This window comes from Lampetra fluviatilis, chromosome 36, assembly GCF_964198595.1.
Source record: "Lampetra fluviatilis chromosome 36, kcLamFluv1.1, whole genome shotgun sequence".
NCBI lineage: Eukaryota > Metazoa > Chordata > Hyperoartia > Petromyzontiformes > Petromyzontidae > Lampetra > Lampetra fluviatilis.
This window is the reverse complement of record NC_136310.1, coordinates 5800976-5817060: the sequence shown is the minus strand read 5'-3', so window position 1 is coordinate 5817060 and position 16085 is coordinate 5800976. Positions and strand designations below refer to the sequence as shown.

Below are 16085 nucleotides of genomic sequence, written 5' to 3'. Positions count from 1 at the left end.
TACGTGACTTTACCGAAAAAACCTAAGAGTACACAAAATTATGTTTTTTGTGCCCGTAATGAAACGACTATGCACCGTTTGGACCTGAAAAATCAATTTCCCTGTACAAGAATACGGTTCAAACCGTATGAGTTGACACGGTATGGGTATGTTCACTTAAGATGTGTTTTTTTATGCAATTGGCGACTAATCTCTTTGAGTTTTCACGATTTAAACCAAAACTGTCAATCAACCCCCACGCCCCATGCAAGATGGCGCTGAGTTTTACACATCAACGTGACGTCATGTCCTCTCAAAAGCATCGCCTTCCAAAATGGTGGAGTTCGTCTGTTTGGAAGGCGGTGATGACGTCACCATCGTTCGCCCCTCCCCCTCCACTGCGAAGTTGAGGGGTGGGGGGAGTTGCCCTTATCAGACCCCCCCCCTTTCTCTTGCAATGTGCCCAACGCCCATTGGTCGAAAGGCGCGTGCTTGTCCCGTCGAGGGCTGGGCTACTGGAAAGGGGGCGGAGCTACTTGGGGAAAGGGGGCGGAGTCATCTGGAAAGGGGGCGGGGTCGTCTGGAAAGGGGGCGGGGCTACTTGGGGGAAGGGGGCGGTAACGAAGGCGTGTCCACAATTTTTGCCGGCATCGTCCGTTCTTTTGTTGGAGCAAGTCCCTGGGCCTTTGCGACCAGAATTGTATTCGTATCCCTCCTCTGACACAAAGGGTACAAGGCTCCGTCCGCGCGTACGTGTGTGGGTATCTCTCCTAAGCGCTACACAGTCTTGCTGCAACAACCACTCCAGCGGTCGGCGGGCAGTGTACTTGGCCCACCGGTGCCTTGCTTAAATTTTCGCTGCTACCGCTTGTGTGTTGGCTCATCGCTTTGGGGCCTACATAGACGAACAGTGCCCCCCCCCCCCTCTTCAGCTCGCTATTGAATGCTTGCCGGAGTTTCTGCTCGACTCTCTCACCCCGTGTCCTCTTCGCCTGCTGCTGCTGCTGCTTCTTCTACTGAACTCTGCGGCAATGGACGCCGTGTTACCTGCGGGTAACGAGGCCCCTGCCTTTGGCTGGTGAGAGATGGCGGCGTTCGTGTGGTTTGTATTGGATGTGCATGTGTTGGCCGCAACAACAACGACGAGTTGGTGGTACATTTGGTTGAGCGCGTACAGCCACTTGGGTTAATCCACTGCTGGATGATGGCCTCTCCCCCACGTGTATCGTTGGGTTTGGATGAACCATACTTCATCGCGCTTGTCAATGTTTACGATTAGCACTGCATATATATATGTTCGTGTATTTGTACACGTAGAAGCCACTTTTGTCAAGCCATTGCTAGATTGTTTTAATTCGACCATACTTCACCGGTCTGGTTCGTGTGGGTTGATGGCTGTGAGGCATTGACACGTGGCAGGATAGAAAGTACTGTACAACAACACGTGTGTTGCTGGACTGCCAAGAACGGAGCAGCAGAGCTGCCTAATTATTTCGATGCCAAGCCGATGGTTGGTTAATTCCACGTTAACGTGACGGGAGCCGGTCCATCCATTGGGCCGACGATTTTTGAGCAACGAAATGGGTTATTTTTTGTTTTATAGCAATGTTTTGTTTTAATATAGATAGGTTGCGTTACTGTATTTTTTAACTATTGGAAATAGGTGTAATAGTTAATTTATCGAACCCTTAAGATGACGTTGATACTTAAACTGCATTTAAATTATATTCCTGGTTCTTTCTGCATTTAAATTCTCGCGTTGTGCTACTTATTTGATTGGCCTCCCTTGATAATGTATTACATACTAATATACTGTATTCTGATCAAAAGTAAAGATTATCATGAAGCACTATCAATGTTATACCGCCCTGAAGATTGACGTTTTGGTGCCGTCACTGTTTTACTAAGTTTAGTACAGTACTCTTAAAGTAGTGCTTTATTTACCTCCCCTGAGATGATCGTTAACAAATGTAATGCAAAGTGAGGAATGGTTGAGGGAGAATGTCCTTTTTTAATACAGTAGTCCAGTGTGAGTTTAAAAACGTGAAATAGCAACAACCAAAAAAACACAGTTTAACCCTCAATATATCACACAGCACCACAGTTTCAGGACAACACCGGGGCAAATGGACGTGGCTTCCTGACAGGGTCTTGAGAGGGGGGTCGGAGTGCTCTGTTAACAATAATTTAGCTTCTGCGTCTAACCGAGAACGCTTTGTAGTAGTTTTTAAATGGACACAGCACGTGGTGGTTGGGCCATCCATTGTCGCCCCTCCCCCCCCCATTGTCGTTTAAATCCACGACCGTTAGTGACGTCACGCGTGCCATGTGGGCCCTGACTGGCCATGCCAAAGGCAGCTGGAAGGGCCCTCCGATCATGGCCATTATAAACTTTAACTAAAACTCCTGTGATAATTGGTTCTTTACCCTTCTATCTGGCAACAAAACTGACACCTTTTTACAAGAGTCATGTTTGCATAGACCGCAATACCTGCAGTCATAATACAAACAAAAGAACATAACTCTGATAATGTGCACTGTCCTTAAAGTTGATTGATCCACACCCGAGACAGCTTTCCTTAGAGCCTAGTCTCATATGGGTTGGACCAGATGACGCCAAAAGGCGCACAACTCAAAGACAATGCACCATCAGAGTATGAGAGCTCGGGGCAAGCATCTACACTATGGGAACCTCATTTGCCAGTAAAAATATGATAATTGGTTCTTTACCCTTCTATCTGGCAACAAAACTGACACCTTTTTACAAGAGTCATGTTTGCATAGACCGCAATACCTGCAGTCATAATACAAACAAAAGAACATAACTCTGATAATGTGCACTGTCCTTAAAGTTGATTGATCCACACCCGAGACAGCTTTCCTTAGAGCCTAGTCTCATATGGGTTGGACCAGATGACGCCAAAAGGCGCACAACTCAAAGACAATGCACCATCAGAGTATGAGAGCTCGGGGCAAGCATCTACACTATGGGAACCTCATTTGCCAGTAAAAATATGATAATTGGTTCCCATAGTGTAAAACTCCTGTGGTTTTGATAATTGTTTTTTTTACCCTTCTATCTGGCATTATGGCTGCAAGTATTGTGGTCTATGCAAACATGACTCCTTGAAAAAAGGTGTCGGTTTTGTTGCCAGATAGAAGGGTAAAAAAACAATTATATTTTTTACTGGCAAATGAGGTTCCAATGCTAGATTTGAAGCTTTCGTGACTGCAAGGATTCATATTCTTAGGTTTTTTCGGTAAAGTCACGTAGGTAAAAAATGTAAATTAATAAAAGTAAAATAAAACAAATAAAAAAATTCACGACGTTTCGGAAGCAACACAAGCCTCCGTCTGCAGGTGGAACCGTCACAGCCACGACAGCTGTATCAAGTAAATGAGAGATCACAAGAAATACTACCCCGTATATATAATGGTTGAGGGGGGTAGGGCCAGGAACGGCACACTTTTTTTTATTAATATTATTAATTAAAAAAATTTACCTACGTGACTTTACCGAAAAAACCTAAGAGTATGAGGTTCCAATGGTCCTGTTTTTTTATTTTACCAGGTAAGGTCCCCCACCACCCCCCACCTGAGCTACGTAGCTCTTTTTCAGAAGCGACCTGGTAATCGCAGGTCCCTTTTGAAAACGGAGATGGCTTTATTATCATCATCACGTAAATTGTTTTTATTATAGCAGCCGAATGTTGATTTTAAATTTGGAGGGAGGAGGGAAGTAGGAGGACCCGGAGCAAAAATCCACGCGACCACGGGGGAGAACGTGCTAATCACAATTAAGATTATATTGTGATTACGAATTACACTGGCCATTGTCAATTACGTCCTCCCAAACGTTCGGATATTGAACTGGTTTTAGTGGAAGCAAGAGACTCAACTTGGTTGGACTGGATACATGGGGTGCGTAGTAACAATTGCGGCAGCGTTTGTTAGCTGGGATTGCTCTTTACATTGCAATGGCCAATTACGAATTTATAATTGTAAATTATAATAGTTCTGGCCGTTAAACTGGTTTAGTAGAAACCACGTAGCTGAACTGGCTTGGTGAGGCAAAACCCAGCCTCTGTTCACTCTGAACAAGTATGGCAGATTTTTTCAGCTGGGATTACAATTACATTGTGATTACGAATTATAATGACAGTAGCGTTGTTAGCTGAGATTACCCATTACATTGTAATTATCAACTACACAATTGGAATTGGAAATGACTCCCAACTTTGGCTGTTGAACTTGTTTAGTCAAACCAAGTGGTTTATCTGGCTTAGTAAAGTCTAGTTCACTACCATTGCAGCAGCATGAGCTCGGATTAAAATTACATTCTGATGGCAGCGAGAGCTGGACCATATAAGTAACATTTGAGCGAGGTTTGCCTGCTTAAAATAAATTAGGGTAGACATTTCTCTCGGGTTCACACGACTTTTATTTTCAGTTTAAGTGGAAGTGAAATGGCTCGTGAGCTTATTCATCATTATATTACTCGTACCACTCCGTCGGAGATTAGTCGCCACTCACACCACGTTTTATTTTTTGATGTGGAAATTTACTGCGCAGCGTTTATACCTAACGACCCAATTCATGTGGCGGAGAAATGAACCGACTTGGTTTAACCAATTTGACCATTGAAAACTAGGTTAAACTATTTTACAAATACTTGCCAATTTTAACTCATCTGAAGGAAGTGCTGTAGTTTAAAGGGTTTCATTCCGGTTGTACCGAACCAGTGTGGTTACGTTTAAATTGCCACTTTTTTTTAATTTGTACTTTGTAGGAATTGTAATGGGTTCGAGTCTTTCTGGCGCTACCATTCACCGAAGTGCTAACTTGGCGATTGTTGTTGTGAAACGCAACTTTGAATCGTGACAATTCGGGTTGGGGAGGCCCTCATCATTGCTCTTGACGACAATGATCGCGAGTGTAAGACTTTTATTTCGGTTAACGAATCGTTGCATTCCTCGTAATTATATTCCATTTACGTGTAGAAGCCATGGGCGCATTTGAAGAGAGCAGGGGTAGGTGCCAGATGGCTCTGCATGTGACAAACATGACTTCTGAATGCCCCCGCCATCTCCTGCCCCCCCACTGCCCCCTGAGCTAATTAATATTGATGAGAGCGTCTGCCTTTATGTAACCCTCGGGGGCGGGGCATGATGCCGATCCATTCATTGACTAAAATCGATGCTTACACTCGAGATACATGCATAGAATTTCGATTTAAAGCTTTCGTGACTGCAGGGATTCATCTTTTTGGTTCTTTCGGTCAAGTCACGTAGAATGGGAATAATAAAATAATAAAAAATAAAACATAATAAAATAATTCTCACGACATTTCGGCCACAACGCAAGCGGCCGTCCTCAGGTGAAGACCAGGTCTGTCGGGGAGACAGCGTCTGACGTCGTGAGAATTATTTTATTATGTTTTATTTTTATTATTGTATTCCCTTCTACGTGACTTTACCGAAAGAACCAAGAAGATAAATAGAATTGTTCCATGAGAAACAATTATTGAAGATTTCTACACATATAAACGTTACTTTAAGTAATATGCCTTCAAGAAAATTACCTTCAATGTCCCCCGATCTTGTTTGTTGCATCTAGCAACCTGAGCAGTGATGAGTCTGGTTAGTCCTTGGATTGGGTGACCGCCAGGACTTACCAGGTGTTGTGGGGGGAGTACAGCAACGAGGATTCTAGGAAATGTTGCTTGAGTGTCTCTCTACCCCACTCCCCTCCTCGCTTGCATGGTGGGTTTTCTCTGGCTTCCTCCCACATGCAGCCTCATTAATTGCAATCTTAATTTTAGAACTTTCGTGACTGCAGGAATTAGTATTTGGTTCTTTCGGTTAAGTCACGTCTAAAGATAAAATAATAAATTAAATTAAATAATAGAATACGACGTTTCGATTGCAACACAAGCAATCATCATCAGGTATAATGAAATAGCGACATAACATCTAACCAGATATGTCTGTCTATAGTTTTCTGGTTAGATTTTATGTCGCTATTTCATTATACCTGATGATGATTGCTTGTGTTGCAATCGAAACGTCGTATTCTATAATTTAATTTATTATTTTATCTTTAGACGTGACTCATTAATTGCATTTGACTCGTACAGCCACATACGAATTAAGTAGAGAATTTCATTTTAATGAAGATAGCGGAGAACTAAAATCTAACTCGTTTAATTGAATTGGTCAACCACCCGCTTGGAGCAGCATCAAAGAGCCTTGAGACTCAGAAGGGCATTCATGTATAAGTAATTGACATGTACATTTGGCGCAATATTAGGTCATAGAATGACCGAGATGGAGCAATCAAGACGCACAACATACAAGACTAACCATACAAATGAGATGCCGTAAATTGGATGAAAATTGTTGATTTTCAAATTACGACCCTTGAATGGTGGCAATTCGTATTAATCGCCATGCATTACGTGAATCCTTTGCATCCTGAGCAACCAGAGCCCCATTCAGCATTAATATTCGTGATGTGTGCCGGTATGCCACAAATTATATTCTTCCTCATTAAAATTAATGCCTTGGACACATCCAAAGATATTGCATCCAATTACTAAGCATGTGGTGTCAGTGGTTGCATCCTAGACTAGAAGCCAAATTGAAGTAAACAGCATGATGGAGGCAGTGTAGGGGATAGTTTACCGCACTGAGCCTGCCGATTTAAGTTTGATTCCCAGCCATGGCTAACATCAGCAATGAGTGATATTTGAACTGATCCTATGCGCCCCTTCCCACCCCACAATGACCAGTGTGAAATATGGTCAAACCCCATTGAAAAATTGGTATGGGGAGGCCTTTCTCTAGCAGTAGATTGACAGGACAGTATATTTTTTTTGTTCGTGTATGTATGATGGACGTCCTACATGGAGAAAACACTGCATATTCCAAACATAAGTGGACTCAACCATCGATGAAGCCATGCACTTATTGCCATACGAATCGAAATTACAAAGTGGTGACTTTTACATTTAGCAAACCACTTAATCCTAAGTTCTGTGCACATCTCCTTAATCGCGTTCTCTCCTTTAGCTGCCACTATCGTTGGTCTCGGCTGCTGGCCATCCCTTAACGATGTTCCCTGCCCAAGTCCGCCTGCTTTTCTTATCTGTCGATACGCATACGTTCACTAATCCATTTGTTTCAGTGTAATTCCGAGAGTTTGCCTCTCCATGCTTATTTGTGCTTTCAGTTTTTGCACCATTTCTTTAGTCGGGTGTCCCTGTTTCCAATCCGAATCTTGGCAGGTAATTTACACTGATTAAAAACGAAACTGCGCATTTTCTTTGTTTTCGCGTTGTGCCGTGTATGTGGCATGTCCACTGCTTCATGCCACGTGCAGGGAGCTTCAGTCAGAAACAATAATCTCTGTTCCTCAACAAGCTCCCAGCAGGTAGAGCGAAACGTTGGACACATGCCAATTAATCGCAAGGCACAACCCAAAAACCGCATTGGAGTGACGCGTGGCACAAATGCGAACACCCACGCGGTAATAAGCACGCTTTGCTCTTGCATTTTCTACTGCTCCCACAGGCTAAACGCAGCGGACCCGCAGGTGTTGCAGATGCAGTACCAACGACTGCTGGCGGCCGGCATGAGCCATCACGCCGCCGGCTCCCTCGTGTGGAGCGGCCAGCACTCGCCGGAGTCTCCGCACGGAGCAGACCAACCAGCACACGAACCGGCTTACACGCAACTACAGAACGCGCAACCGGCGCATTGTCCGGACTTTGCGGGGCGGCCACAAGCCGAAGGCACTCTTCCCGAGCCGGCCAACCCTGTTCCTGGTGAGGCTTGCCATGTGACTTGGACCTAAGAGGGCGCTTGATGAGACGATAACGGGTACAGTTTTGATTCGTAACATGCATGTGCTTAACAGCCCTTTATCTCAATCGGGGCCCTTCCCCATGCAGTGCAGGTCGTGGGGGTTGATCTTGCTTCGCCACGCTGGACAGGGTAGGTAGGTAGGTGAGAGCGCAGAGCCTAAATGGAGCATAGTCCAGTACAAGAATAAATTTTGTTGCACGACTTGCCCTGCAGCCCTGCAGCAGCCTACAAAAACCGGTTTTGTGCTTGACTCACTCCTACCACACTGTTCATCTTCCTGTATCTGACAAAGTTAGGTTCATTCACTGTGATTTCATTATTGGCATTTCATGCAATAATATTATAACCAGGTGATGGATCATTGCTGGTGGTGATTATGATCCATGGATTAGCTTACACATGGACCAACCAATTTGTGACCTTTTTCCAACATTGCAGGGGATCGCAGATGCAAGTTCAGATCCATTCTGATACTTTCTTAGCAGTCAACAACACCGTCTCATCTACTGCAGAGATGGGAGTGGTGAAATTAGTTTATACAGCTGCTTGTTGCATTTTTTGCATCTTAGGAATGGGATAATTGTTGACGGTTTGGTGAGGCCTTCATCTAGCTGTGGCTTTGTCATGGATGAAGGTAATTCATGATCTAACATCGGTGTTCCCCAATTTAATGTTAATGCCACCTGCTGATGATAATTCATCATGGACGTCCCCTCGCGGGTGTTCCTTTCTTTAGCCGATGATTATGATGTTGTTTTTGGTGTCAGTTGGCAGAGGACGCAAGAGGGCGGCTCCAAAAGAACCAAAAGCACCAAAGCCTCCGAAGGCACCAAAGGAACCTAAACCCCCAAAGCCACCCAAGGAGCCCAAAGCACCGAAGCCCCCCAAGGAGCCCAAGCCCCCCAAGGAGCCCAAGCCCCCCAAGGAGCCCAAGCCCCCCAAGGAGCCTAAGCCCCCCAAGGAGAAGGGACGGCCTGGGAGGAAACCTGGCAGCGGCAAGCAGGAGAAGATTACGGACACGTTTCAGAAGGTGAAGCGGAAGGTGGATCGATTCAACGGTGTCTCGGAGGCGGAGCTACTGCTGAAGACTCTGCCAGACATCCTCACCTTCAACCTCGACATTGTCATTGTGAGAATTCCCACAAGTTCACTTCCTTGTGCTTCACAACAATCGTAGTGAGCGCTCGCCACCCACCACCCTTTTCGGCCATTGAAGGTTAAATGTGGCAAAGCATTACATCGTTATTTTACAACACTTTTTTCAACTGGCACATTGTAGCCATGCCGCGGCCATGTCAAGTTAGGCCCTGGGTGGACAGGATGTGCCATCTTCTTGGTTCTTTCGGTAAAGTCACGTAGAAGGGAAATAATAATATAATAAAACTAAAACATAATAAAATAATTCTCACGACGTTTCGGCCACAACGCAAGCAGCCGTCCTCAGGTGAAGAACAGGTCTGTCAGACTGTCTTTCAGACACTGTCTTTCAGACAGACCTGTTCTTCACCTGAGGACGGCTGCTTGCGTTGTGGCCGAAATGTCGTGAGAATTATTTTATTTTATTATTTCCCTTCTACGTGACTTTACCGAAAGAACCAAGAAGATGAATCCCTGCAGTCACGAAAGCTTGAAATCGAAATTTAAGGATGTGCCATGTCTTTTTTCCAATGCGGAAGCCAAGCTTGTGCTGCTGACATAAGTTGAGACACGTGTGGGTGATGTGTCCTCGATGTACTGGCTGCTGTTGTCACACTAATTGTACGAGTCATTAAGTCTCACCCTGGTTTTGGCCCTGCTTTGCTCCAAGCCGGATGCATTTTTGCCAGTGTGCCACGGTTGTGTCACGGCTCGGCCCCGCCAAATAGCCATGCCGTCTCAGCTCAGATGTGGCAGTGAAGAGGTATCCGGGGACACGGATGCATGGTAGATGTGGGGAAACTGATTGTTAATTCAATAGATGATTTTGTGGCACTTAAAAAATTGGTTAGATTATGCAAAAATGTCAAAAAAATTTTTATTGAAAATTCACTATTACAAAAATAGGGAGGTAGCAGGAAGGTTTGCATACGTGATAGCATACATGATCCCTGTGTGTTATGGATGAATACAATGATGATGATGGCTGCTGCTTTTCTCTGTAGATTGGCATCAACCCTGGCCTGATGGCAGCCTATAAGGGGCATCACTACCCTGGACCAGGAAACCATTTCTGTAAGGACCCACCATTCACAACGCCAGCAACAAAACGACTTGACAATATCTTTTGTTGTTAAGCTCATTTTTCGTGAATTGTTGTAAACAGGGGCGGTTTCTTCATTAGGGCGATTGGGCGACGCACCACCAATGTCATTCAACCACAGAGTCACGCTAGCCGTCACTGTGCCTCTGGATATAGTCCAATCAGCGTCATGCTACGTTCTGTGGAGTACTGCCTCTTTTTGGGCGATTTCCCTCCAGCTGAGAATCGCCCCGAGTGGTCCCATAGACTTACATTCAAAGATGTTTTTTTTCGAACGGGGGCGCTGCAATGCATTCTCTATGGCTTCCGGGAGGGCTCGCCCTAACGTGCTTACGTCATCATACGTAAGCACGTTTCATCCAACAATATAATTTGTCGCCACCTAGTGGAATCTTTAATAAAAGAAACTTGAGTGGTTTGTTTTAATAGTGAGTATAGAAACAAACAAGATGTATTGTAAGAGTCACTTTATTTTTCATTAATATTAAAGAAGTGAAGTTGCCTTTACATGCTTAAGCTGTTAATTTATCCATTGCATGGGCGGACCTTATCCTTATCAATCATCCAGACATTTGCCCCCCCTGAGAGATTTTGCAGGAGCCGCCACTGGTTGTAAATGACCGAAAATATGTATTTCTAGCTTTGGTAAAATATAAATGCCCTTGTAATGTATCCATAAAAGCCTAACTGAGTCTTGAATCACAGGAGTGCCCTGAGATATTTGGACAATGAACTGAATGAGTGTTTGGCTTGTGGGAGGAAATGGGAGCACCCAGAAATCCCAAGTGTGAGTGATATTTGGAGATCCGCAGTTTTATTTAACCCACCTTGCAGCCCAAGCCTGCAGTACCTGATATTCCCTGCTAGATTCCCATCCAAGTACAAACTGGGCTCAACTCTGCTCGGCTTCAGAGAAGTTATGCTCTGTTTTAACTTAACTCTGGAATCTATGGGTTACGTAAACTCCCCTAATATAATCGGCATACTAACATAGAAAAACTCATCCCTAGTGTCTACCTATTTGCTTGAGCATCTGCTGTTTCTCCACAAGATGTTCTCAAGTTTGTTGTCGACCTAATTTACCATATCCTGTCTTTCTTTCTAGGGAAGTGCCTATTCCTGTCTGGACTCACAGACCAGCTTCTCAACCATCTCGATGACAAGTCGCTGCCAGAAAAATATGGCATTGGATTCACCAACATGGTGGAGCGGACCACTCCAGGCAGCAAAGATCTCAAGAGGTACACGAGGCTCTGTTGCCCTAGCTCTGCGATTGATATTCGCTTCAGCGGGTCATTCTCCAACACAGAGAGATCTGAATGGTTATTTTTTTCTCGTGACGTGATGCCTATGGCACAATCTGTTGCTGACATTGAGAGAGAAAAAAATTGCACGTATGGTCACTGGGTCTGTGAAACGGTCCACGTGTACCAGTACAACATCGAAAGCCGCCTCTCCGGCCAATGGGAGGTGAGCGTTTTGTGACGTGCCATAGTAATTAGGGAAGCAACAGGGCCCTTGGTTTTGCAGCACAGGCCAAGTGGTAGTATACGCTTCCCACAATGCCAGTGAACTGTCACCCGCCATAGCTCACCGGACTGAAGACGATCTGTGTTGCATTGTATCGATTATAATCGAATGTTACGCATGGTAGGCAGCCTTGTGTCGAATAGCAGAAACTGATGCTGTTTACTAGATATGCACTGCATATTATTATGTTTTATTTTTATTATTTTATTATTTACATTCTACGTGACTTTACCGAAAGAACCAAGAAGATGCATATTTCGTGTTTTTGTGAGAAAACTGGCATTCACATGCACGTGTTTGCTGTGACGTCTGAAGACCAGGAATTTCAGTGGTGGATCTTGCAGCTTGCCCCCCCCCCCTGGGTTTTAAATTTACTGTTTTACTCGAATGAACACAAGCAACTGTACGTTGTTCTGGCCACAACACTACTCTCGTGTGTGCTGTGTAGACCTTCATTGGTCTCCCAAACATCACATTATCTAACAAGCAATGTAAACTATACTATATGGGGATATTTGTGTGTATCTACTTCTTTATAGAAAATGTGTCCCTGTGTGTGTATGTGTGTGCGTGTTTTGATTTCAGTAAGGAGATCAGGGAAGGAGGGAAGATTCTTTTGCAGAAGTTGCAAAAGTTCAAGCCGACTATCGCAGTCTTCAACGGGAAATGTAAGCGTCCGAAACTGCACCGGTGTAAAAAAAAAACACGCTCGTGTGACTCATGTTTATTTTGTTTAACCAGGTGGCAACTCCAAGAGACCAGGATTCATTTGCAGAAGTGACCCTTTATCACCAAAAAATGAGTTGTGTTGTACGAGTGAAGTTATTTTTTTACATGATACATTCTAGGGTTGATATTGGTATATACTGTAAATCCATTTCTTTATTAGAATACAGAGATCAAAATTCCACAGATACCATCAGGATAATTCTGACATTGCTTTAAAAATACATCTAAAACATTGTCGAAGAGTGCCCCTGCTAAGTTAAATTGCTGTATGCTGTTGCAGAATGCGCCCCATCTCGTCAGATCTCGGAGGCTAAGCAAACAAAGGATAGCGTTTGGATGACCACCGTGCATAAAACATGTGCTGTCGGCTGCAACAGGGCTACGTTGTGGGCAGCACGGCAAAATTTGTTGTACTGCACAATGCTCAAATATTCTTTGTTGTCCTCAGGCATTTTTGAAATTTTCTTCAAGGAAGTTTTTGGAGAGAAGATAAAAAATTTTCAGTTTGGTGAGCAACCAAACAAGATCCCTGAAACGGACATTGTGAGTTTGCGATCATTTTATTTTTTTTGCCACGAGTGTATTTACATGAGGGCAAACGGATGTTGCTGCTACAGTTACTGTTCTGAGCTGTTTCTCGGCTCCGAAGTAGTTCATGCTAGGCTTTGATAAACCCACATGGCAAACATTGCCTCCCTTACTGGCAGACTATACCTGTCCGTGAATCATTGCACCTTCAGATGAGCCTTGCGCTAAAAGAAAGTTGTGAATACCGAACGTACTAAAAATAGTTAAAATCGTTATTTTATGGGCTGTGCAACGTACACAACTGCTGAGACCTGGGATCTGCCCATGGAGGAACGTTGTAAAACCCACCGCGTGCGTGCGTGTGTCTATCTGTCCGTGTGTTCCTCCGTCATGACGGCAGATCGTGTACGTGATGCCCTCGTCCAGCGCTCGCTGTGCCCAGTTCCCGCGCGCCCAGGACAAGGTTCACTTCTACATCAAGATGAAGGAGCTGAGGAACAGCACGAAGGGCGTCACACCCAATGAAGAGATCCAGGAGACAGAGTACACCTTCGACCTGCACAAGGCTAAAGGTGGTGCCCTGCTCCAGCTATGGCTTCCTGGGGTGACACAAGTATCTGGAAGCTGTGGTTTTAAAATTTGTATTGAATATTTATTGTTGTTAAAAGGACCCTTTTTAGAAGGGGGTGGATTGCTGCCGTGGTGTAATGGTTCGTACATTGGACTTAAAATCCAGAGGTCATCACCGTCATCGTCACGATCCATGGTCGGATAGCACATTTCGTAATTTATTTTTCCACTTTCACCCGTCTTGTGCCAATATGCTCAAGTAGTCCATATCTTTCTGGCACCAACCGCCTATGTAGTCAAGTCATTCTCTGTTGGGTCTTTCTCTCTTTTTAGTTCCTTCCATTTTTCAGATCAACACACTTTTAATTTAGATGTAGCTGGTTCAATCTCCTGGCTTAGAAGTTGAAACAATGGTGCAAGTATCTTAAATCCCCCCCCCAACCCTACACCATGGTTATCCGATCAGCAGGGCGCGTGTGGTGTGGGGTAAAGTGCGGGTATTCCCGCACTAGAGGCTGCCTAGTTCCCCCTATATTCAAGGCCCTTCTGCCATCAGTGGTGTGAACAAGAGAGTACCAGAAAGCAGTGCAGCAACATCCATTGCTGTACCATACGTCGAAGCTCTCTGCCTTCAACCCACGGTGCCCTGCATGGTGACGTATCTTTAAATAACCCTCACGACTTGCACTGTGTCGATCCAGCAGTGGATTGATAAAGGGCTGAACGTGTACATGTATGTACATGCAAAAGAGGTCCTGACTTCCTTGGTTTGGCTCTGATCTCAACAGGGGCATTGCCCCAGGCCAGGTGATCTGTAAATGAGCCATGTGGCTTGCCTTTCACTGAGCTGAGTAGCATTTCACTAATGGGGACCCGATGACGAACATTTTATGCTTGTGTGTTTGCAGAGGATGCCAAGTTGATGGCCATCAAGGAGGAGAAGCACGACCCAGGATACGACGCGGCTTATGGAGGAGCACCTAACGAGTCGGAACAGAGCACGTCCTGCAACTACGCTCAGTTGCAGCCAGGTACCACTTGCGCGCTCCATTAGTAGCGGAGCGAGCCGTGTGATCCACCACTTCATAATGCCATGTTAACTATACACAGACAAGGGATTGAACAGTGGCACAGTGGCACAGTGGTTAGTGCACTGCACTATGAGCCCCGGCAGCCACGAGTCCGATTCCTTGCCATGACTGATGTGAGCAGCGAAGTAATATTTGGATTGTTCCTGTGTGGATCCAGCAGTGGATTGACGAGGCTAAAAATGTGCATGTGAGGGCATGCGCAAAAGAGGTTCACACATTAACAAAGCCACACTGACTAGCATGGTGAGGTGTGTGGTCGAACAAACCTCAAGAACCAAACACGGTATGGAGCGGCCTTGATCCAGCAGTGGATTGACACTGCGTGCTGCAGCTTCTCCAATGCAGAGGGTTACATTGAAAGCGCACTGGTGTTGCTGTGAGGGAATTACCCTATTGAAAATCTGCCACGTTGATCAAAGCGGCTACCCGACACTTGGAGAGACTAACCCTGGCACAAAGGACTCTATGCAATTACGTAAATGTATTTTGCCCCTACAGCTGTCGGCCTCCTTACTATTTTTTACTGTCCTGCGCGTGACGTCACTCCACGTCAGCCAGCCCACCTCATTAATACTCATGAACAGGTGATGGCCTCCAAATGGACCCCCCCCCCCTCCATTAATAATCATGAGTGGGTGACGTCACTCCACATGGGGGGCGAGGCACCTCCCCCCTCCTCAGCGTCAACTTCCAACCCTCACTACAAAGGCAGAACCATCGCGTCACGTGATCTCCGTAACGCTGTTGAGACATCGAAGTAAAAGGGATGTCATGATGAACAAGGGATTATAACCTTTAAATTGAATAAGTCTGTCACCGCGACCTTACAAATTGCACACGAATTGATACAATGAATATCACGTCGCGGTCTGCTTTTCGCTTGCAAGTTTAAGATTTACTGAAATACACCCGTCCTTGGACGGGAAAAAGGCTAGTAGTGACAATCGTTCCGAAGACACATGCTTTGAGGCAAGCATTGCACAATCCATGTGTATGTGTGATTATATTTGTTGTCCCAACTTGCTTTTTTGTTTTTTCCCCCGTTCGCAGCGGACATCTCCATGGACTCTCCGCAACAAATGCAGGACGATTGCCCGGGTGGCGGCTGGATAATCCCGCAGTTCGAGGGGCAGGGCATGGACGTGCCCGGACTCCCGCCTGCCCCGCAAGCCACCCCCCAGAACCCAGTTTGACTCCCGCTAATCCAGGTTACTGCTGCGGCTGCCTGCGTAGTGACCAAACTCACCGCAGAGAGGTGGGGAAGGGTGGAGGAGGGGTGGTGGGGTGATTGGAGGGGGGGTGGGGAGGCCCGTGTTCTAAATGTTTTGTCGATTGAAAGACTGCGACGATCACCTGCAGCATAAACATTTCCATGCTCTCCCGTCTGCTCGGCCCCTGGCTTCATCGACGAGCGCATTGGAGGAGGGGGTAGTGCTGCATCTCCCTTCCTGGAGAGGGGGGCTGTTACGGGTGCTATTGTTTTTACCCCCTTTCAAACCCTCCTCAGGTTCACGTGAAATGTTACCGAGCAACTTTTATTATTATTTTTATTGA

General features: G+C 45.4%; 1 protein-coding gene across 3 annotated transcripts; it reads left to right on the top strand.

Annotated features, from left to right (window-relative positions):
- Positions 1 to 596: 596 nt before the first annotated feature.
- LOC144945045 (G/T mismatch-specific thymine DNA glycosylase-like) lies at positions 597 to 15785 on the top strand. 3 transcript variants are annotated; one of them, XM_078873244.1, is made up of 10 exons: positions 597 to 728; positions 7551 to 7804; positions 8612 to 8973; positions 9986 to 10055; positions 11189 to 11324; positions 12199 to 12281; positions 12791 to 12885; positions 13271 to 13442; positions 14349 to 14471; positions 15582 to 15785. In XM_078873244.1, the coding sequence occupies exons 2-10, from the start codon at positions 7582 to 7584 to the stop codon at positions 15722 to 15724; spliced, it is 1407 nt and encodes a 468-aa protein (XP_078729370.1). In that variant the 5' UTR covers positions 597 to 728; positions 7551 to 7581; the 3' UTR covers positions 15725 to 15785. The 3 variants fall into 3 exon arrangements, with proteins under 3 accessions (XP_078729370.1, XP_078729369.1, XP_078729368.1); XM_078873243.1 differs by having other exon boundaries at positions 597 to 736; XM_078873242.1 differs by having other exon boundaries at positions 597 to 1057.
- Positions 15786 to 16085: the final 300 nt, after the last annotated feature.

Coding starts and splice junctions, on each gene's coding strand:
- LOC144945045 (XM_078873242.1), top strand. CDS start 1,011: ATGGACGCCGTGTTACCTGCGGGTAACGAGGCCCCTGCCTTTGGCTG. Junction 11,325..12,198: donor GGCAGCAAAGATCTCAAGAG/GTACACGAGGCT, acceptor TTTTGATTTCAG/TAAGGAGATCAGGGAAGGAG. Junction 12,282..12,790: donor CGCAGTCTTCAACGGGAAAT/GTAAGCGTCCGA, acceptor TGTTGTCCTCAG/GCATTTTTGAAATTTTCTTC.